General features: G+C 43.7%; 1 protein-coding gene across 3 annotated transcripts; it reads left to right on the forward strand.

Moving 5' to 3' along the window:
• LOC114884023 (zinc finger protein 543-like) lies at positions 1-18,887 on the forward strand. Of its 3 annotated transcripts, XM_029202479.1 has the most exons (5): positions 1-114; positions 2,540-2,666; positions 10,777-10,872; positions 14,663-14,806; positions 15,325-18,887. In XM_029202479.1, exons 1-5 carry the CDS (start codon positions 85-87, stop codon positions 17,289-17,291), a joined length of 2,364 nt encoding a protein of 787 aa, XP_029058312.1. In that variant the 5' UTR covers positions 1-84; the 3' UTR covers positions 17,292-18,887. The 3 variants fall into 3 exon arrangements, with proteins under 3 accessions (XP_029058312.1, XP_029058322.1, XP_029058332.1); XM_029202489.1 differs by lacking the exon at positions 14,663-14,806; XM_029202499.1 differs by lacking the exons at positions 1-114; positions 2,540-2,666; positions 10,777-10,872; positions 14,663-14,806 and adding an exon at positions 14,846-15,225.
• The last annotated feature ends 4,800 nt before the right edge of the window (positions 18,888-23,687 follow it).

Here is a 23,687-nt window from a genome sequence, read left to right on the forward strand (position 1 = left end):
CTCACCCCCCTGCTGTGGGCAGGAGGCGGGCGGCTGAATCCTGGAGCCGCCTCTCTGGCCCCGCTCTCTCTTCACGGTCCCGTGATGGCTGCGGCGTGGTTGGACCCGGCACGGGTGAGTGGGCCATATTGCTGGCATTGCCGCTTCTCCGCTGGTTCGGAGAGGGCTCCTGGGCAGGCTGGAGGCTAAGTAAGCCATTGGGTTTCTCTTTGTCCTCGTCGTTTACTTACAACAAGTGGCGCTGACTCGTTATTTTATCCGCGGTCTTACCACAGTTTTGGGTCTCCGACAGGTGTTTCATCAGTGCGTGAAGGATGAATGATGCTTCCTTCCCGTCACACTTAAAATTCTAGAATTCCAGCTTCCCCATCCTCCCGGCCGACCTCCTCTGACCTTCCGTTCTTCCCTGGCTCACTGTTCTGCAGACACACCAACCTGACCATGATAAGTTCTCTGTCCCTGCGCCCCGCCCCGCCCCCAATCTTTATATTTGCAATGGCCTTTGCCTGGAGTACTGTTCCTGTATCTTTTTTTTTTTTTTTTTGGCCGTGCTGCAGGGCTTGGGGGATCTTAGTTCTCCAACCAGGGATCGAACCTGCGCCCCCTGCAGTGGAAGCATGGAGCCCTAACCATTGGACCGCCAGGGAAGTCCCACTGTTCCTATATCTTTGCAGGACTTCCCTCTCACATCCTTCTGGCCTCTGCGCAGATGTCTCCTATTTGGAGAGGCCTTTTCTAGCAGTTAGCTTAAAATGGCCCCTTCCTGTTGCCTGTGTTCTGGCATTTTTGTGTAGGGAACCTGGCAAAATTCCTGGTTGAATTTGTCCAGGATGCTGTGGGAGCAAAGAGAAAACAATGAGAAAAGAACCATAATAGCCGGCCGGCCTCGACTGAGTCCTTGCTGTTAGCAGGTAGATAGGTATAATATATCACCTCATGTAATCCTCACCTTTTCAGAGCTAAGTTCTGTTATTATCACTGTTTTGTACAAGAACAACTTGAGACTCAGAGAAGTTCAGTTTCCTGCCCAAGTTCACTGCAGTTTTTTAGTAGCAGAAACTAACAACCAGTATGTCACCACCACAGCCTGTATTTTTACCCTCTTCTCTACGAACAGTGGAGAGGGTTGCCTGGAGGTGACACCTAAAGTAAACTTTGCAAGCCAAGCAGGCTTCCTTCCAGTAGGCAGTCTTGGCATGAACCAAGGACATGGCATTTCAGCATGCGGAAGAGTGTGGACCAAATAAAAGGTATACTGGTTGTTTAAGGAACCCCCAGAGGGTCTTTGCGATTGCCAGAATCCTTCCTACTCCCCCATCTGCTGAGACGTGTCCTGGGAGGGCCAGACGTTGTGACCGTTGGCTGAATGTTCCATCCTGCTCATCCAGGACAGACATCATGGCCAATCAAAGGCTGTTGTTCTCCTGGCTACAGCCTCCAGTGTCCTCAGCAATTCCTATTCCCTGGTCCCTGAAGTATTCTTTCCTCCGGGATACATGCTTTCAGGTCTCAGGTAGAAAAAAGAAGTGATGGCTCATTGTGGATTCTCCTTGGGAGTCTCCAAGGTTCACATGGCAGCAGGAGCTGGTCCAGGCCCTGCCACTTCCCAAGCAGGTACCACCACCTCAGGTGACTCTCCTGTGAGGTGGGTGATGATGAATCTGCTCCTCTGCCCATGTCTGCAGAATTATTTTCAGCAGTGGCTGAAATGAATATAACTGGGAAATTTATTTAAAATGCTTCACATCTTCATTAACTGTGGTTTTATTTTGCCAGTGGGTCATGGTTATGCTGTTAGACCTCAGACCAGAGGAACCTGCTTTTAAATCCTGCCTCTGATCACAACGCATGTAAACTTTGGGCGAACTGGTAGAGCTCCCTGGGCCTCAGGTCTCCTGACTGACATGAAGATGATAATGGCATTGACCTCACCGGCTGTGGCCAGTCACCCAGTGTTTCTTTTTTCTTTAATTCTCATAACTATTATTGCTCAGTGAGAATCATTGTATTGATTCAGAAATCAACGTTCAGAGAAATTAAGCAAGGCCCCCAAGTTCACACAGCAGGCAAGTGCTGACTTTAGGACTTAGGATTCAAACCTCAGGAGTGGGTGGGACTTAAGAGCTGGGGACTTTCAGACACTTTAACAAGACATGTAAATGCCTCAGCACGAGGCAGGCACACAATGAGGACCAGTGGGTCTGGGGTACTGTTGCTGTAATTATTATTGGTATTGTTTTGTTGTCATTATTATTCTTTCCCATTTGTCTGACACCTTAGCACCCTTACCATTCTGTGCCTCACAGTCCATGCAGGAGGGTCCCGACCTCGTGTCATTCTCCGTTGCCTCCTGCCTAGGAGGCTTCTGTCGGCTACACTGCTGTGATCAGTCTAGAGCAGTATCTGCCTCCTGGAGTCCAGCACAGAGCTCGGCCTTCAGGGGCTGTTTGGTCTCTGCATCTTTGCCATGGAGAGAGATGGGCTCTGATTCGATCAATAGCCCCAAGACCAACACAACTGCGTCTGCTTGACTTTCCAGATGATTGTTACTTATGAGGACGTGGCCGTGACTTTTACCCAGGAGGAGTGGGGGCAGCTGGATCCCGCCCAGAGGACCCTGTACCAGGAGGTGATGCTGGAGACCTGCGGGCTCCTGGTCTCTCTGGGTAAGGCCTTCCCAACCCATGTGGGACCTGTCACTTGCTTCATTCCACCCTCTGGCTCCAGGCCTGGTGGTTGAGAAGCCCTCTGTAGCCCATCTACCCTCCTCCGCACAGCTTCAGTTATTTTCTGGACTCACCTCTTGCTGCCTGGTCTCCTTGTATCTCACTTAGGGAGGGTTGGACAAGAAACATAGTTTGCCTTTGGTCACAGCCAAAGGAGAAGGATGTGTTGGGAGGAAATGGAGGTGTCTCACAGAACCCAAAGGTAGGAATTCCTGCTGAGCTCCTTGAGGGACTGACATAGGGACTTAGAGAAGCATGATTATGCCCTGGCTTCTGGGTCTCTTGTTCTGCCTTCTCTCATGGGCCTGCTCGTGTCACTTTGTTTTCACAGTGGTTTTTTCTGCTGCAGCTATTTTGCAGAAGGAGGTAGTCACTAAGTCCTTGCTCTCTGAGGCCCACTCACTCCTCATCTCTGTTTCTTGCTGTATGTTTATCTTGTTTCTCTGTTCATGCTGTACTCATTTAATTCTCCCAGCACGCTGTACTCAGCAAGTAAGGGAAATAGGGCCATTGTTGTGAGTCCTTCCTAAAGCTTAATCCATTCAACTTAAAAGGCACATCTTGGTTGTCAACAGCTCTGCTTTGCATTTTTTGTCCGTCCTTTTGTGAAATGTTGATTAGAATAAATGATACATGGGGCTTCCCTGGTGGCGCAGTGGTTGAGAGTCCGCCTGCCGATGCAGGGGACGCGGGTTCGTGCCCCGGTCCGGGAAGATCCCACATTCCGTAGAGCGGCTGGGCCTGTGAGCCATGGCCGCTGAGCCTGCATGCCCAGAGCCCGTGCTCTGTAATGGGAGAGGCCACAGCAGTGAGAGGCCCACGTACCACACACACACACAAAAATGATATATGATGTTCGTGCAAATGTCTCTATTTGACCAAATCACTGTGTGGGATTCCGAACCCAAGTTTTTATTTTTAGTAGTTCATGAAATGCTGAATTCTGGCACCTCCACGTCTGCTCCTTCCTCTGGCCCTGTTTCCTGAGGATTGACTCCTCTGCTCATGTCCCCCTCTCACCACCACAGCCCACTTGGTCTGAGGCTGCTGACTCCCACGGGGAAGTGTTTGCTGTTTCCTTCTTCGTGTAGCACTTGGGAGTCCAGGGTCTGGTGCTAGACCCCTGGTGTCTAATCCCTGCTCTGCTGCTTATGAGCTGTGTGTTCCTGGGCAGGTTACTGAACGCTTCTGTATGTCAGTTATCTCATAGGTAGTATCTCATGAAGTAATACAGTACCTGCTTCACACGTCTGTCGTGAGGGTGAATGGCTCAGAACAGTGCGTGGTGATGCCTGGCTGTGTGCAGGGTTAGCAATTGTGACTCCTGCTGCTGTCACTACTGTTAGTGATATCATCGTCGTCCTTGTTGTCATGGTCATCACCCTACACTTGGACTCAGCATTTTCTGGAACAGTGTTGTGTAGCTTTGTAGTTAAATACAGATGCCAGATGCCAGAGATGACTAGACTTTGGTTTTCATCTTGGCTCAGCCATTCATCGTGTCCATGGTTTCAGCAAATCATTTTATCTGCCTGAGCCTCTGTTTCTTCATCTATAAAATGGTGCTTATTGCAGTATGTACTTCATGTGGGTGCTATAAGGAAATCCTAAAATAGAATTTTTCATGCAAGGCCCACAGGAAGGTCAATATAACGCTTTGCTTAGGACCTAAAAAAGACTTAGATCCATGAAGACATTTACCTTGTTCCTGAATGAAAAGACTCAATATTTTAAATATGTATGTCATTTCATTTCTAAATTAGTTCATAAACTTAATTCAGTTTTTTTTAAATGCATTTAAATTGCTTGGCACAGTCCCTGGAATATGGTTACACCTATAAATAGTTATTGTTTTTTTAAGACTTGTTTTTTTTTGAGCAGTTTTAGGTTCACAGCAAAATTGAGAGGTAAGTATAGAGATTCCCCATATACCCCCTCCCCCCACACGAGCATACCCTCCCTCATTCTGAATATTCTCACCAGAATGGTACATTTGTTACAGTTAATGCATCTACACTGACACATCATGATCACCCAAAGTCCATAATTGACATTAGGGTTCACTCTTGGTGTTGTACATTCCATGGGTTTGGACAAATATATAATGACATGTATCCATCATAGTATCATACAGAATTTTTTTGTTGCCCTAAGAGTCCTCTATTCATCCTTGCCCCCTCACCAACCACTGATCTTTTTTACAGTCTCCATTTGTGTTTTCCAGAATGTCATATAGCTGGAATCATAGAGTATGTAACCTTTTTAGATTGGCTTCTTTCACTTAGTAATATGCATTTGTTTCTCATTTCATGGCTTGATAGCATGTTTCTTTTTAGTGCTGAATAATATTTTACTGTCTAGATTTACCATAGTTTATCCATTTACCTACTGAAGAGCATCTTGGTTGCTTCCAAGTTTTGGCAATTATGAATAAAGCTGCTGTAAACATCCATGTGCAGGTTTTTATGTGGACATAAGTTTTCAGCACCTTTGGGTAAATAGCGAGAACTGTGATTGATGAATCCTATGGTGAAGGTATATTTAGTTTTTTAAGAACCCACCAAACTGTCTTCAAAATGGTGATATTATTTTGCATCCCCACCAGCATTAAATGAGAGTTCCTGCTGCTCCGCATCCTTGCTAGCATTTGGGTGTTGTCAGTGTTCCACGTTTTGACCTTCCTTCCTTCCTTCCTTCCTCCCTCCCTCCCTCCCTCCCTCCCTCCCTCCCTCCCTCCCTCCCTTCCTCCCTTCCTTCCTTCTTTTCTTTCACTTATATTTATTTATTTATGACTGCTTTGCATCTTCGTTGCTGCGTGTGGGATTTCTCTAGTTGCAGCGAGCAAGGGCTACTCTTTGTTGCGGTGCGTGGATTACTCTTCGTTGTGGTGTGCAGCCTTCTCGTTGCGGTGGCTTCTCCTGTTGCGGAGCATGAGCTCTAGGCCCGCGGGCTTCAGTCGCTGTGACACTCAGGCTCAGTAGTTGTGGCTCACGGGCTTAGTTGCTCTGCGGCATGTGGGATCTTCCCAGACCAGGGCTCGAAACTGTGTCCCCTGCATTGGCAGGTGGATTCTTCACCATTGCACCACCAGGGAAGTCCCTTGACCATTCTAATAGATATGTAGTGGTATCTTGTTTTAATTTGCATTTCTCTGATGATATATTCTGTGGAGCATCTTTTCATATGCCTGTTTGCTGTGTGTATATTGTCTTTGGTGAGGTGTGTTTTAAGGTCTTTGTTCTTGTCTTTGGTGAGGTGTCTGTTAAGGTATTTGGCTCATTTTAAAATTGGGTTGTTTTTGTTTTCTTACTTTCTAATTTTAAGAGATATTTGTGTATTTTGGATCACTGTCCTTTATCAGATATGTCTTTTGCAAATATTTTCTCCTACTGTGTGGCTTGTCTTCTCATCCTCTGGCAGAGCAGAAGTTTTTAATTTTTATGAAGTCCAGCTTATCAATCATTTCTTTCATGGATTACGCCTTTGGTGTTGTATCTAGAAAGTTATCACATACCCATACTCATCTAGGTTTTCTCCTATAATATCTTCTAGGAATTTTATGGTTTTGTGTTTTACATTTAGATCTATGATCCATTTTGAGTAAATTTTTGTGAAGGGTATAAGGTCTGTCTAGGTAATTTTTTTTTATATGTGGATGTCCTGTTCTAGCACCGTTTGTTAAAAAAAACTAGCTTTGCTAGCTATTGTATTGCTTTTGTACCTTTGTCAAAGATCAGTTGACTGTATTATGTGGGTCTATTTCTGGGCTTTCAATTCTGTTACAATGATCTTTCACCAACATCACACTGTCTTCATTACTATAACTTTATTGTAAGTCTTGAGGTTGGGTTAGCGTCAGTCCTCCCACTTTGTTCTTCTTCAATATTGTGTTGGCTGTTCTGGGTCTCTTGCCTCTCCATATAAACTTAATCAGTTTTGGATATCCTCAAAATGATTTGCTGAGATTTTGATTGGTATTGCATTGAATCTATAGATCAAATTGGGAAGAACTGACATCTTGACAGTACTGAGTCTTCTTATCCATGAACATAAAATCTCTCTCCATTTATTTTGTTCTTTGATTTCATTCATCAGAGCTTTGTGGAGTTCCTCATATAAATCTTGTACATATGGGCTTCCCTGGTGGCGCAGTGGTTGAGAGTCCGCCTGCCGATGCAGGGGACACAGGTTCGTGCCCCGGTCCGGGAAGATCCCACATGCTGCGGAGTGGCTAGGCCCGTGAGCCATGGCCGCTGAGCCTGCACGTCCGGAGCCTGTGATCCGCAACGGGAGAGGCCACAACAGTGAGAGGCCCGCGTACCACAAAAAAAAAAAAAAAAAATCTTGTACATATTTTCTTAGATTTATACCTAAGTATTTCATTTTGTAGGAGTGCTAATGTAAATGATAATGTGCCAAAGGGCAACTAATCTAAGTCTGCTTTCAAATAACACTATATCACTTCACTGGTAACATGAGACCTTATAACAAAATAATCTTAATTCTGTCCTCCCATCCTTCATATCATTGCTGCCATTTGTTTCACTATGTAAGTGCATATATAATGGGAATGTATATTTTATACATATATAAAAATAAGCATTTTTATGTATGTATGTATAAGTGTGTGTAAGCTATGTACATAAGCATAATTGAATACATTATTACTATTATTATTCTGAACACAATGTTACCTGTTAGATTGGTTAGACAACTAAAAGTTTTAACTTTACCTTCTTTTATTCCTCCTGCAGTATTCCTCCTTTCTATATTTAGATCTGAGTTTCTGACCTATATCATTTTCCTTCTCTCTACAGAAGTTATTTTAACATTTCTCATAAGATAGGTCTACTGGCAACAGATTCCCTCAATTTTTGTTTCTTTGAGAAATTCTTTATTTCTCTTTCAGTTTTGAAGGATAATTTCACAGGGTGTGGAATTCAAGATTGGTGAGGTTTTTCTCTGAACACTTTAAATCTTTCAACTCTCTTATGTGATTTCTGAGGAGAAATCATATGTAATTCTTATCTTTGTTCCTGTATAGGTAAGATGTTTTGTTTTGTTTTTACCTTCGTCTTCTTTCTGGATTTTTTCTTTATCTTCAATTTTCTGTAGTTTTTAAATGGTATGCCTAGGTGTGGTTGTTTGGTTTTTTTGTTGGGGGACAGGGGTGGGGGTAGTGGGCATTTATCATGCTTGGTGTTCTCTTGGCTTTCTGGATCTGTGGTTTGGTGTTTGACATTAATTTTGGGAAATTCCCAGTCATTATTGTTTCCTATATTTCTTCTGTTTCTTTTTCTCATTTTTTCTCCTTTTGAAATTCGCATTACTTGTATATTACACCTTTTATAGTTCTGTGGTCCTTGGATATTCTGTTTTTATCAGTCTTTGTCCTCTTTGCTTTCAGTTTTGAAGGTTTCTATTGATATATTCTCAAACTCAGAGATTCTTTCTTTAGCCGTGTCCAGTCTACTGATAAGTCCACCAGAGGCATTCTTCAGTGTTATTTGATCTGTAGCATTTTTTTTTGGTTCTTAATTAGGATTTCCTTCGATGTGCTTACATTCCCCCTCTGTTTTTGCATGCTGTCTACTTTGTTCATTAAGCCCTTAGCATATTAATCAGTGTCATTTAAAATCCCTGATCTGATAATTCTAGCATCCCTGACATGTCAGGTTCTGATGCTTGCTCTGTCTCTTCAAATTGTGTTCTTTGACTTTTAGTGTGACTCATAATTTTTTTTGATAGCTGCACATGATATACTGGGCAAAAGTAACTGCTGTAAATAGGCCTTTAGAAACGTGGTGGGCGGGACTTCCCTGGTGGTGTAGTGGTTACGAATCTGCCTGCCAATGCAGGGGACACGGGTTCGAGCCCTGATCTGGGAAGAGCCCACATGCCGCGGAGCAACTAAGCCCATGCGCCACAACTACTGAGCCCGTGTGCCACCACTACTGAGCCTGTGCTCTAGAACCCGCAAGCCACAACTACTGAAGCCTGTGCACCTAGAGCCCATGCTCCACAACAAGAGAAGCCACCGCAATGAGAAGCCCGCGCACTGCCGCGAAGAGTAGCCCCCGCTCACCACAACTAGGGAAAGCCCACATGCAGCAACAAAGACCCAACACAGCCAAAAATAAAATAAATTAAAAAAAAAAATGTAGTGGCAGGGCAGGAGGGAAAGAGTGTTCTTATAGTTCTATGATTTGGTCTCAGTCTTTTAGTGGGCCTATCACTCTGGACTGAATGTCACAAGTGTTTATCTCCTCCACTAAGGTAGGACAGGATGGCCAAAGTTGACTGGAGTTGGGTATTTCCCTTCTTCCAGGCCATTTAGGCTCTGATAAAACCCCAGCAGTTTAGGATCTGGTTAACTAGTTTCTTCTGAGGACAGGCCTGGTTAAAGAGAGTGCTCTGGTATATTTCATAGTTGGTTCTTTTTCCTTCCCCCCTGCCAGAAGCCCAAGGGGATTTTTCTCTTCTATTTTTTGTGGGAACTTGGTTGAGCTTCTGGAGAGAAATTTCATAGTGACTGTATCCCCTGGAGTTTTTTTTTTTTTACTGTCAGGGTTGTCTGCACTGAACCTCCACCAATCCATTCATTATCGTTCAGGTTTCCTATCCTGGCGCTGGTTCCTGTGGCAGTTTCTGCTCATGAGTCTCTGCTCTTGTAAGCTGTGACTCACTGTATTCCCGGTGTCTCCAGTCCTGGGGATAGCAGTTTACCTTGTTTCCTCCCCTCTGTTATTGATCCAAGAAGACTTGTTGACTTTTCAGTCTGTTCAGTTTGCCACTTGTTGTTAGGATGGAGTGGCGACCTGGAATCTCTTTACAGGCAGAACTGGAAACAGGAAGTCGACTAAATATTAGTTTTGACTTAACTGTTAGGATTTAAAAATTCCATGGCAACATGGCAGATAGATGAAACACCTGGACTCAGGAGCCACAGTTCAGTGAAATCTCAGAAAGTGACATTTGAGCTGAGACCCAAAGAATTAGAGTAATCTAGAACGAGCAAAGTAGGGAAAAAAACAGCCTTCCAGTTAGAAGGGACAGCACGTGCAAAGGCCCTGTGGTTGCAGGGAGCATGACTCCTGACAGCTGAAGAAAGACTCCTTCGCTTTACACTGCCCTGTCCCTGAGCCCCGTGCTGAGCATGTAGCAGACAGGAGTGAACATTTGCTTAGTGATGACAAACGAATCCTGAGCTTTGGTTCAGGATCTGCAGGTGCGCTTTCTGTGCGGGTCCTGGTACCTTTGCCATTGATTTATCTACAGCCTTTACCCCCACATCGGTTGATATATGTTTGGGTACACATGACAGACCAGCTCAAACAGTCTACACCCTGAAAGAAGCAGCTCAGAGGTGATGCTGGCTTCCAGGTTGGGGGTGCCAACCCAGGTATCTGTTTCTTTGCTTCCTTGGTTCTGATGCTCAGGCTGGTTCCCTCACAGGAGTCGCAAGATGCTTCTGGATGGCAGAAGCTGCAGGGGCCTCACTCAGCCCTTCCTGAAATAAAGCTTTCTTTTTACTCAGAGCAGCTGTCGTAGGTCACCTGCCTACCTCAGATACCGATGATGCCGTTTGTGGGATGATGGAGACCAGGGCTTCTTAGCCTGCCAGGTTGGCTACTATCACCTGGGGAGCGTTTAAAATCTGATGCCCAGGCCCTTCCCAGAGATTTTGTTTGAACTGCTGTGTGGTGGTAGCTGGGCACCCTAGGTGTTGCTGATGCACAGGAGGTTGAAGTCCCTGACTTGAATGAATTAGAAAACGTCTGCAGGAGGTACATCTGAACGGTGCTGGGTTCTGTGGGATGGAGATCAAAGGAAGTTGGTGCTGTCTGTGCAGCCAGCACTAATGTCTACAGCCTTCGGGGACAAAGGATGGTGTTTTTACAGTTTGTTTCCTAGTTGCAGCATTTTGTTTGCCTAGATGGGAGCAGCTGCATTCCGAGGTCTCTTGCAAATCCTGCAGTCCCAATCTGGGTTGAGAGGTTTCTTTCTTCTCACCAAAATCCTCATGTTCTCTTTTTTTCTCTGTGAACAGGATGTCCTTTGCCCAAGCCAGAGCTGATCCACCCACTGGAGCACAGCCCAGAGTTACAGACGTGGAAGAGAGGCCTCTCCCCAAGCTCCTGCCCAGGTAAGTGCCAACAGCTGGCCAAGCGGGCATCACAGCAGGTTGCAGACAGCAGGAGGACCATTGCCTATAAAATTTGTGAGAATTTTCTTGTCATGGCCTCTCTGGAGGCATGGGATCTGTGGAACCTTTTAACCTGTGGTCCTTCTACCCCATAACACTCTCCACTGCTCCTGGGGAGATGTGGGGCGTATCAGGTAAGTTCAGGCTCTCGGCTCCATGTACTCGGGCTTAAAAGCTAGGTGTGACACACCACACAGCCTTGTGGCCCTGGGGAAGTTCCATGATCCCGTTGTGCCTTTGTGTATAAGTTTGGCCAAGGTAAACCTAGCTGTTCTAACAGGTGTATTCCAAAATCTCCATGGCTCAGCACATGAAAAGTGTTTTTCTTGAACCAGGGGTGATGCGGATCAGTAGGGAGCTCTGACCACACAGTTATTCAGGGACTCAGCTACCTTCTGTCATCAGCGTGGGACCTTCAGGGTTCCTGGCATCCTCCAGCTGGCAGAGGGAAAACAGAGAAGGGAAAATGTCACACCCACTTCCAACACATTGTTTCCACTCACATTCCACTGACAAGATACTCGACTTTGTCATTGGGTGCCTGGGGCTGGGATATGAGGCTGAGTGTTTTCAAGGAAAGGAATGAAATGGTTTGATTAGTGTGGTCTGTTACACTCAGTCTGTTCCTGAGAAATTGTAGTCATAATCGTTTCTGTCTCATTGGGTGGTTGGAGGATGTAATAGATTATGTATGAAACTGCTTCTCACTTGGCCTGACCCATAGTGAGTGGCTCAGCAAAAGTAAGCTATTAGTATATTAACATCGTGGGATTAGTGCTAGTGAGTAATGATAGTATCTCATATTTCCTTCTGAACTGCAAATAAACAGGGCCTTTCCAACTATGCTCTGTATCTTACCCTTTCCCACCTTCTCCATCCTCCCACACTCTGAGCGTCAGTCAGACACCCAGAAGCACTCCTCCGCCCTAGTCTTCCTATCCCTCCTGTTTGCTTAAACCTCAAGGCACCTCATGCTCAACATGCCTAAGAGGGGGCTTTTGACCTTGCCCGTTCCTCCCACCTCCCATGCATGTTAGAAGGCTGGGTTCAGCCTCAGATAACTCCTCAACACCCCCATCTCCACCAAGCCCTCCAAATGCTGTCCGTTTTGCATGCACGCCTCCTGAGTCTGTCATCTCCACCACCAGGAGAAGACGCCCCCCCCCCACAACCTCGGTGCAGGTTTTCAGCTTTTGCCTGGGTGATGCCAGCACACTCCTGGCTGGTCTCCCCACACCTCCTCTGTGCCTCTAGTCAGCCCTGTCTCCCACGGTGGCCCCCGCAGCCACCAAGATCTTGTTCCCAACCTTCAGCACTCCCCCAGCCACAGAGCCCTCAGCACGTTTTCATGTCAAAGGTAGAGCTTGTGGGACTTCCCTGGCGGTCCAGTGGTTGGGACTTTGTCTACCAATGCAGAGGGTGCAGGTTCGATCCCTGGTCGAGGAGCTAAGATCCTGCATGTCTCGCAGCCAAAACACCAAAACATAAAGCAGAAGCGATATTGTAACACATTCAATGAAGATTTTAAAAATGGTCCACATCAAAAAAATCTTAAAAAAGAAAATAGAGCCTGTATCCTTGTGTTGCTTGATCCTTAAACCCTTCTACATTCATCTAAATCTGTCATATGTGTAGCTTACCTCCTCACCTCCCTAGAGGAGATCTCACCCCTGACCAAGGCCAATTCATGTACCAGAGTCTAGGCCAAACCTTTTCAGGGAACTGCTGCTTCTCACCTTTTCTGCCTCTTTTGTAACAAAGATATGCTCAGTTGCCTCACATTCGGGGAAAGTAAATAGAAAATGCTTCTGCCTCTCTAATGGCTTCACACTGACATTGACTCTACTTTCCCTGTAAAATCCATCGTTTTGGAGAAGCTGTCTCATTCTTGCAAGAGATGTCTACGCTTGAGTTCCGTCCGTCTCATTTACTAAAATTTTCTTGCACGTTTTGAATGAGGTGTAACTCACACCCTGTGTTGTGTAAAAATCTTAAGAGGTTAACTTCATGAATGCTTGGGTATGTTTAACCCATGTAAGCACCACCTCAGTCAATATGTAGAATATTTCCAGCATCTCATGCCCTCGATAGCCCCTTGTGCTTGGTAATCCCTATTTAGACTGTCGGCACTGATTCGTTTTGACTGTTGAACCCCATAGCATGCTGTCTGTCGTATGTGTCTTCTTTTGATCATAATGTCCGAGATTCTTTTCATGTGGTTACCTGGGGTTGGAATTTGTTTACTCTTAATACGGTGTAATAGCTCATTGCTTGAAAAATTGCCCTTCATTGATCCATTCCCCTCCTGATGGGCACTCCTGTTGTTTTCAACTTAATGCTGCTGAGAATATTCATGTTATGTTTTTTGGTGCATGTAAGCACTGATTTCCATTAGGAATACATTCTGGTATGTGTGCAGGTCAGGTCCTGGAGTAGCTGTATGTTCAGCTTTGATAGAAACTGCCAGACAGTTCTGCAGAGTGTCTGCCCCCTTTAACATCCCCACCATTCATCTATGAAAGACTCCATCTGTCCCTATCCTTGGCAGCTCTTGGTAATGTTCCCTTTGCTCTTTGAGGTCTGGGGGAGGTTCCTCTGCACCACAGCACTGAAACTCTTCCTTACACGGTCACTGCTTTGCTCCTAATCTTCAAATACAGCACAACCATAAACGATCATGAGCAATGGACCACAATTTACTGAACACACCTGGCACTGTGCCCAGTGCTTTACAGACATTTTCTCATTTAGCTTTCACAACAGCCTATGAGGCAGAAACTGAGAGCCTCTCAGTTTTTCAGACAAGGAAGCTTAGACAGGAAACAGCTAAGAATTTGTCCAACATTAGCTGGCTGGGTACAGGCAGAATTTGAGTCGAGTTGTTCTGCTCCAGAGTGAGCACTCTTGACCACCACGCCATATGAGCTCAGGACGCAAGACAGACTTTCCAGACTGTGTCGTGTTTGAGCATTTGACCCTCTTGGATTCTTTGCCCCTCTTCTCACTGGACCTTCATTCTCCTTCTCTGGTCATCACTTGAATGTTGGCTCATCGGGCATCTCATGGCTCATTCTCTTTACTCTTAAATGCTCTCCAAGGTTAATCCACACATTCTCATTCTCACACCTCCAATTTACATGCTGCCTAGTTAGGTCCCAGGTGTACATTATTGGACTAACCCATAATAAAAGATTAAAGCTAATTGATTGACTTTTTTGCCCTGTGTCTGGCACCCTCCAGAACATGGTATATGTAGTGTTTCACTTCATCCTCATAGCAGTCCTACAAGGTGGGCTCTATTTTTAGCTTTATTTTTCAGAAGCGGAAAATGAAGGCCTATGGAGTTTGAGTGCCTTACCAGATGCCACAAAGCTAATATTGTGTTCTTTTGGAATTTGGGCCTAGGGTTTCTGTGGTCAGAGACCATGTTCTTAACCATAATACTCATGTGACCTCTAACTTTTGTTTAGTGGACCTCAGGTACAGGTTTCAGTTAATCATAAACCTTGGTTTTATGGGGACATTGTCATCACTGATTAATCAATGACCTTGATTAATTGATGTATTAATTAAATTATTTGCTCCTTTGTTTCTTTTTGAAAATAATATTCTTAACATCACCAAACTCCAGAATGAGAACATTACTCATACCGTCCTGTCTTAGTCTGGCTGCTGTAACAAGAATGCCACAGAGTGGGCAGCTCAAGTAACAAACGTTTATTTCTCGTAGTTCGGGAGTCTGGGAAATCCAGGATCAAGGTGCTGGCAGATCTGGCATCTGATGAGGGCCTGCTCCTTGGTGTGCAGATGGCAGGCATTTCATTCTGTCCTCACATGGCAGAGAAAAGAAGCAAGCTCCTTAGTATCTTTCCTGGTAAGGACACTAATCCCATCTTGGGAGCTTATCCTCTCATGCCACGGCAGTTCCCTGATTCTGGAAGATTCTGTGCCTTTGTTCGTTGTATATCCAAAGGCTGAAAGGGCCTTCCCATTTTCTCTATACGTCAGTAGGTCTGGCCGCATCTGGGAAGCCTGCATGACCTCTTCCTGTCTCCCACCTACTGCACTAGGTGCCCTTTTGCTGGTTTCCTGTAGCACCTTGAGATGTTCTGGCTTCGAGCACTCACCACACACAGTGTCATCATTCCTCTGTCTACCTGCCCCTCGTCTCCAGACATTCTGTCCCCTGCCCATGCTGTCCCTTTGGGTTTTCCCTCTAAAATTTTCAAGAATCTAAGAACCAAAAAGAAAGAAATTGCACACCTGGGTTTCAGAGATTTGAAAACGCAGCAGGTACAGAGCCACTATTTTCATCTTCTCACTGACATGGTGATTTAGTTTCTTCTGTGTTGCCATCACTTATATGCCTTTTGTGTATTGTATTCCCTTCAGGTGGCAACACAAAAGCTGATACCACAGAGCCTACCCCTTCTCACCTGGCGTTGTCTGAGGAAGTCTCGCCCCAGGAACAACTGACTCAGCGAGCCTCAGGGGACTCCCTGTTGGGACAAACCAAGGATCAGGATGGGCCACTGGAAATGCATGAAGGCCACTTGAGACCAGGGATGGACCCCCAGAGGGAGAAGCTCTCTGGGAAAATGAGCCTTGAACATGGTGGTTTAGGGACACATGATGGTCTTCACTCAAGGATTGTTCAGCAGCGATTCTTTCCAGGAGATATTCTTTATGAATGTGACTCACGTGGACCAGTGAAAGCACTCTTGATACATGAAGGGAAACACCTCTATAAGTGTGAGGAATGTGGGAAAGTTTTTAACAAGAATTGCTTCCTTGTTCGACATGAGCAGATTCACTCTGGCGTGAAGCCCTATGAATGCACAGAGTGTGGGAAAACCTTTATTAAGAGCACACACCTCCTCCAGCACCACATGATCCACACCAAGGAGAGGCCCTATGAGTGCACAGAGTGCGGGAAGGCCTTCAACCGCAGGTCACACCTCACGAGGCACCAGCGGATTCACACTGGAGAGAAGCCTTACAAGTGCAGTGAGTGTGGAAAGGCCTTCACCCACCGCTCCAATTTAGTCTTACATAACAGAAGCCACACTGGTGAAAAACCCTTTGTGTGCAAAGAATGTGGGAAAGCCTTTCGAGATAAGACAGGTTTCCTTCGACACTACATCATCCACACGGGAGAGAAGCCCTTTGACTGTGTGGAGTGTGGGAAATCCTTCAACCGCAGATCACATCTCACCTGGCACCAGCAGATTCATAGTGGAGTGAGACCCTTTGAATGCAACGAATGTGGGAAAGGCTTTTGTGACAGCACAGACCTCATCCAACACTATGTCATCCACACTGGAGAGAAGCCATACAAGTGCCTTGAGTGCGGGAAGGCCTTCTACCGCAGGTCACACCTCAAGCAGCACCAGCGGAGTCATACCGGGGAGAAGCCCTATGTGTGCGGTGAATGTGGAAAGGCCTTTACCCACTGTTCCACTTTTATCTTACATAAAAGAGCCCACACTGGAGAAAAACCCTATGAATGCAAAGAATGTGGGAAAGCCTTTAGTAATCGGTCAGACCTCATTCGACACTTCAGCATCCACACTGAAGAGAAGCCTTATGAGTGCATGGAGTGTGGGAAAGCCTTTAACCGTAGGTCATACCTCACCAGACACCAGCGGATTCACAGTGGAGAGAAGCCCTATGAATGCATGGAATGTGGCAAAGCCTTTTGCCAAAGGGCAAACCTCATTCGACATGCCATCGTCCACACTGGAGAGAAGCCCTATGTGTGCACTGAATGCGGAAAGGCCTTTACCTACTGCTATACTTTTATTTTGCATAAAAGGGCCCATATTGGAGAAAAACCTTTTGAGTGCAAAGAATGTGGGAAAGCTTTTAGCACTAGGAAAGACCTCATTCGACACATTAGCATCCATGCTGGAGAGAAGCCCTATGAGTGCATGGAGTGTGGGAAGGCCTTTAACCGCAGGTCAGGCCTCACCAGGCACCAGCGGATTCACAGTGGAGAGAAGCCCTATGAATGCATCGAGTGTGGGAAAACCTTCTGCTGGAGCACAAGCCTCATTCGACACTCCGTCATCCACACAGGAGAGAAGCCCTATGAGTGCAGTGAGTGTGGAAAGGCCTTCAGTCGCAGCTCATCCCTCACTCAGCATCAGAGGGTTCATACTGGGAGAAACCCTGTCAGCGTGACAGATGTGGGAAGAACCTTCACAAGTGGGCAGTCCTCAGTCAGTCTTCAAGAACTCCTATTGGGGAAAGACTTTTTGCATGTAACGACTGAGGAAAATCTTTTGCCAGAGGTAGCATCTTACTCAGAATCTGATCATTCATACCAAAGAGAAACCTCTCATTTTTCTTCCCCATGAGAAAAGCTATTGCAGGATATCAGTTGTCATCTAAAGAGTCATCTTAGAAATGGCCTCAGCCTAGAAACTTATTCTGTATCTGAAAATTCACACAGGAGAGTGATCCAATCTTTATTGTGCACTTAGCAAAACCCTCAGCCACATCTTTCTCATTAGCTTACGCTACAAAATTATCTCAGGGGTATTTGTAAACAAAAGAGGAGGAGACGAGAAAAATGCAAACACAGCTTTCAGATTTCAGTGATGAGCCTGTGGCAATTTGTCATCCCTTCCTTAGTTTAGTTGAGGTAAGGGGAGTGTTGTTGCAGAGGTCAGAGGGCCTTGTTCCTTTTATTTGTCTTGAATATACATGCACTGCTGTCCAGTGTCAGGAGAGTTAGTTGAGGGTATGTCTGAAAATATTTACTGCAAGCCAACTTTGTTCTACAACATCGTCTCTATCCTTGAGTAGCATATGTCTTTATGAGAAATATGGAGGCTTGACTTATGAAATACTTTCATATTTAAGGAGATAAAGATGTATGTATGAGTGGGCCCATTTTACTGCATATTTAAGACTGATTTTTTGAGAACATACTGTGTCATGTGTCTTTAACCACCCAACACTCATACTTAATCTACTTGTTTATTCTTTTTTTTTCTGTGGGGTGACGATAACAGTGTAGCTGTGCAACCTTCCCAGATGAATCCCAGTTCTTCCCTCTGATTCCTCCTTAGAGAGGTTTCTTCAGGTCCACCTCAGTGACTTTCTAGAGGTCGAATTAGAGCCAGAACAAAATAAAACACAGCTAAATTAAGCTAAAGGATAATGATACATGCAGAGAGGTAGTCTCATTTTTAATCTTACAAAAGATTATGTGAAGAGTCACTGTCAAGGAAAGTGACTAGAATTTTAACAGATGAAATGAGCATGTGTGGGTGCAGATATATGTGTGTTCCACAGTTGTTGCCATTGGCTTAGTCCCAGTATAATGACTAAATGACTAGTATCTTTTGTCAGGGTATTTTGAAATTACTTCTTTGGAGTTTTGGTTTTTTTTGTTTTCGTTTTGTTTTTTGGTTTTTTTTTTTTTGAGCAACGTGATAGTATTCCTTCATGTTAAGAAATATACTGTACAGAAAGACATAAAAATAATCATCCATTCACTCTGAACCCTCCTCAGGGCCTTTCAAATGACCGCATGTCTAGTTTTGTATTCCCATTGAAGGCCAAGTCATTTTTGTTATGTTAATCCATGGCATTATTGTGAAGCCCCCTTCTTCATGCTTTTCATGTCTTGTCTAAGAAGTCTTCAGCAAGCTCTAGGTCCTGAATATTTTCTCCTAAAAGTCTTATAGTTTTACCTTTTATATTTAAATCTCTAGTCCATGTTGAATTAATTTTTGTATTACCATGTGAAGTTTAGGTTTTGTTTTTTGCCTCAGGATGTTCAGTTGTTCTGGTACCATTCGTGGAAAAGACTGCCCTGCGTCTATTGAAGTGAACTTAGTAAAAAATAAGTTGGGCATATTCATTTTGGTCTATTTCTGAGTTCTTTATATTATCCCATTGATCTGGGTATTTAAACCTCTGCTAATACCACATTATCTTGAATACTGTAGCTATCATTAAATCTTAAAATTAGGTAAAGTGATTCCATCTTCTTTATTGTTTTCAAAAATTGATTTAGCTTTCCATGTCAATTTTTCCTTTCATTTTCTATATAAATTTTATCATGTGTTTATATTTTAAAAACATCTTGTGGGATTTTTTATAGATGATACATTGTGGATCATTTTGGTGAGACTTGGCATCTTTATTATGTTGAGTCTTCCATTCCATGAACGTGGTATGTTTCTCCATTTATTTAGATTCTCTGATTTATTTCATTAGTGTTTTATAATTTTCACCTTACAGATTCTGAACATATTTTGTTATATCTTCATCCATGCACCTTTTCTTGGAGTCTTTATATGTGGTATTGAGATTTTAATTTCAGTTTGCTCATTATCATTACTGTTAGAGGGAAATATTAATTTTTATATGTTGACCTTGTATCCTGGCCCTTGCTGGACTCAGTTATTAGTTCTAGCAGAGTTTTTTTTTTTTTTTTTGTAGATTCATCAGGATTTTCTTCATAAGCAATAATGTTATCAGTGAATAGTGAACATCTTACTTCTTCCTTATGTGTATCAGTTTTATTTCCTTTTCCTGTCTTTATTCAGTTTATTCTACTAGCTAGAATTTCCTGTCCAATGTTGAATAGAAATGGTGAAAGAGCACACACTTGTCTTATTCTTTTTTTTTTTTTTAATAAATTTATTTATTTTTGGCTGCATTGGGTCTTCATTACTGCATGCAGGCTGCTTCCTAGTTCTGGCGAGTGGGGGCTATTCTTCATTGCAGTACACGGGCTTCTCATTGTAGTGGCTTCTCTTGTTGTGGAGCACGGGCTCTAGGCATGCAGGTTTCAGTAGCTGTGGCAGGCGGGCTCAGTAGTTGTGGCACATGGGCTTAGTTGCTCTGTGGCATGTGGGATCTTCCCAGACCAGGGCTCAAACCCATGTCTCCTGCATTAGCAGGAAGATTCTCAACTAGTGTGCCACCAGGGAAGCCCACTTGTCATGTTCTTAATGTTAAGGGGAAAGCGTTCAGTGTTGCTTGACCATTAAATAAGATGATAGAGTGGGTTTTTATATAGATGTTTTTTATCTAGTTTGGAAGGTTTCCTTCATTTGCTAAGAGCTTTCATTATGAATAGGTGTTGAATTTTGTCAGATGCCTTTTCTCCTTCAGTTGATGTGATCATATGTCTTTTCTTCTGTAGCCTGTTGATATGATGGATTGACTGGATTTGAATGTTGAACCAGCCTTGCATTTCTGCAGTAATCCCTGCAGTCACGGAACATGGAGTATAATGATATGTATGTGTGTGTGTATATATACACACATTCCTTTTGCCAGTGTTTTGTTAAGAAATTTTATGTGTAAAATCATGAGCATATTGGTCTATATTTTATTTATTTATTTTTGTGCTGTTATTGGTATCTGAGTAATATTGGCCTCCCAAAATGAACTAAGAAATGTTCCCCCACCCCCTCCCCCCCAACCTGGATGAGATTTTGAGGAATTGGTTTTATTTCTTCTCTAAATGTTTGGTAGAATTCTCTGGTGAAACCATTTGGGCCTGGAGATTCCTTTTAATGTAATTTATTAATTGCATCTCATGAGAATATGTAGGGATGTCATTAGTTCTCAAACACTGTAAAGCGAAGTCTCAAGTTGAATATCCTATAATAATTTAAAAACAAGATTATGCTTTGAATAATAGGGCTTGAACACTTTAAAGGACCATAGAGACCCCTTCAATTTAATGATTAGAAAACTGAGGTGCATAGAAGCCAGGTGACCAGCCCAAGCCCATATTCTCAAGACAAGGGCAGATCCCATCTATTTCTCCTAACTTACTGGACTGCTGTCCATTATACTGCTTATAAAAGCCCTATCAGGGCTTCCCTGGTGGCGCAGTGGTTGAGAGTCCGCCTGCTGATGCAGGGGACACGGGTTCGTGCCCCAGTCTGGGAAGATCCCACTATGCCGCGGAGCGGCTGGGCCCGTGAGCCATGGCTGCTGGGCCTGCGCGTCCAGAGCACTCCGCAATGGGAGAGGTCACAGCAGTGAGAGGCCCGTGTACCGCAAAAACAAACAAAGAAAGAAAAAAACCCCAAAAAGCCCATCAAATTGGCATTGGGGATGTCATTATTTTCAAAAAACATGTTCTCCAGTTTTGATTATCTCTGCTTCCTTAAGGCATGGATTATTTCGTATTTCGTAACTTAATTTCCAAGCACATCTTTAAATGTTTTCATTCACATCTTCTGTTACTAACGTCTGTCCTGTTTTATTTCATTCTCTGTTTTGTTTCATTCTATGCAAGTTAAAGAGTTTTTTTGTGGTTCTATATCTTTAAATGTTTTCAATCACATTTTCTGTTTCTATTCTCTGTCCTGTTTTATTTCAGTCTCTGTTTTATTACAGTCTCTGTTTTATTACATTCTATGCAAGTTAGAGATTTTTTTTTTATGGTCCTATAATTGTCAGTTTTACCTATATTCAGTTTGTGCTAAAAAGCAAACATCCTGCAGTTGGTGTATGCAGTTCTATATGTATCTGTTAGGTCAGATTTATGCATTTTGGTGTATGAACCTAACAGAACATAACCAATGTTATTCCTGCCTTATAAAAATTAATTACTGAGAAGACATTAAAATATTCTAATTTGTTTATAGATTTAACTCTTTATTCTTATAGTAAAATTGTTTTATGTAAATTGAATTGATGTTTAAAATTGTGTACAAATTTTAAAGTATAATGTCTTCCTGCTATTTTCTTCCTTGTATCTATTTTTCAGATACAAATACACATTTTTGTGTTTTTGTTTAATAATTATAAGGTATATATTTTCCAACTTTTTATTTGCTTTATTTCTGTAACATATCTTCGAACTGTGACTTATAAACTGAATATTGCTGTATATTTTTCAACCCACTGAAAACTACTGACTACTAATTCAAACATTTATTCCATATACATTTCCTGTATGTTCCATATACACTTCCTGATGCATCTTCCTGTTGTGTGCTTATCTTTACTTCAGTTCTGTGTCTTATATACATTCTTTTAAAAATTTGTGTAGATTATTTACATTCTAAACTTCGCTTTTAGTTGGGAATGTATGTACTCCTATTTTATTATTGCTTAAGCTAAAAATTATAATGTCTTTAACACAAAAAAGTATAGAGTTAATACCATTACCCTCCTTTTGCACGATGTAAGGCATATTATTGAGGATTGCATGGTAGGTTTTTTTGTTTTGTTTTGTTTTGTTTTTTGCGGTACACGGGCCTCTCACTGTTGTGGCCTCTCCCGTTGCGGAGCACAGGCTCTGGACGTGCAGGCTTAGCGGCCATGGTTCACGGGGCCAGCCGCTCCGCGGCATATGGGATCTTCCCGGACCGGGGCACGAACCCGTGTCCCCTGCATCGGCAGGTGGACTCTCAACCACTGCACCACCAGGGAAGCCCCTGCATGGTAGTTTTATTGTTCTCAACAAGGAGATGTTTTTCATGTTTTACACAGATAATGAATCAATTGTATTGATTCACAGGTGCATCCTTCTCTTGGATTTTCATTCCTTCTGTCACTGCAGACTTTTCACCTGGGATCACTTTCCTCTGGCCTTAAATTTAACCTTAGGATTCATTTTGTGTGGGTTAGTTTTCTATTATGATTCTCATATTTCGTGCTCTGTTTTGAAAAACACTTTTGTTGAGTATAGAGATCTGTGTTGGCGGTTATTTCTTCAGCACCTTCACATGTCCTTCCATTATGTCCCTGACCCCACTATATGTTAGGTGTGAGTGGAGACGATTTATTTTGTGTTGATAGTTTCCTGGTGTTAAGGAACAGTACTTGAACCTGATACAAAGAACAGCGCATCCTAGAAACTGTAACGGTGAGATGGGCTTAGTCATTAGATGGCGTTTTGAGTTGTTGGAATAATAAAAGGATGACAGTGTAGAATGCATAGGAGAAATAATATGTATCTGGTGACCAGGTTGATGGATTGTGACATAAACTGACTAGATGATTAACAACCCCAGTTTTCTCTTTCTGGATGCCTGGGAGGACAGCGTGTCTCTGCTTTCTTTACAGTTAACTTTGGGACCATGTGGATGAGACATGGCCAGTTGAATACAGGCAGAATTGATTGTGACTGTGTGTCTTAACTGTTCTTGCATTTGTGCACCATTCTGGGAATCTCCTCAGTGGTTCTAGATTTCACACCTCCCCAGGATTTAGTGCTCCGTTGCGTACTGTAGGTTCGGGAGACGGGTTGATGGTGTTTCGATGAGGACAGGACCTGATGACCTGAAAAACCTCTAAGCTTCAAGCTGGGCCATCTCCTGATCACATATTTGTACCTGGGTCTACCTGTCCTGAAGGTCAAGGGGAGGACAGGAGGGGGAGAGGGAGGCCCCAGTTACTGTGAACTAGATGACATGTCATCTTATGTCACAAACATGAAACCATATCAGCTCCACTCCACTTAGACCTGAGGGCAGTTAGTCCCGATGTTCTGAAGATCTGAATCATGTGGCCTTATTTGTAATGATGCAACTCTTTGAGCATCATGCCTACCTGTAGTTTAGGAAGCTGTCCTGGACTTCCATGGTGGTCCAGTGGTTAGGACTCTGTGCTTCTAGTGCAGAGGGCTCGGCTTCAATCCCTGGTCGGGCAACTAAGATCCTGCATGGCACTCGGCATGGCAAAAAAAAACAAACCCTTCCTGCGGTGCTCTTTAAGAAATAAATATGCCAAGTAGTACATACAAATGTATGATTTTATGTAAAGCG

Source organism: Monodon monoceros, unplaced genomic scaffold (assembly GCF_005190385.1).
Source record: "Monodon monoceros isolate NGI ecotype Baffin Bay Population unplaced genomic scaffold, NGI_Narwhal_1 Super_Scaffold_10, whole genome shotgun sequence".
NCBI classification, from domain to species: domain Eukaryota; kingdom Metazoa; phylum Chordata; class Mammalia; order Artiodactyla; family Monodontidae; genus Monodon; species Monodon monoceros.

What these genes read in the sequence shown, in the direction of transcription:
- LOC114884023 (XM_029202479.1), top strand. Translation starts at nt 85, where the DNA reads ATGGCTGCGGCGTGGTTGGACCCGGCACGG. An exon ending in CGGGCTCCTGGTCTCTCTGG is followed by an intron (nt 2,667 to 10,776) that starts GTAAGGCCTTCC and finishes CTCTGTGAACAG; the next exon opens with GATGTCCTTTGCCCAAGCCA. An exon ending in CTCCCCAAGCTCCTGCCCAG is followed by an intron (nt 10,873 to 14,662) that starts GTAAGTGCCAAC and finishes TATTTCTCGTAG; the next exon opens with TTCGGGAGTCTGGGAAATCC.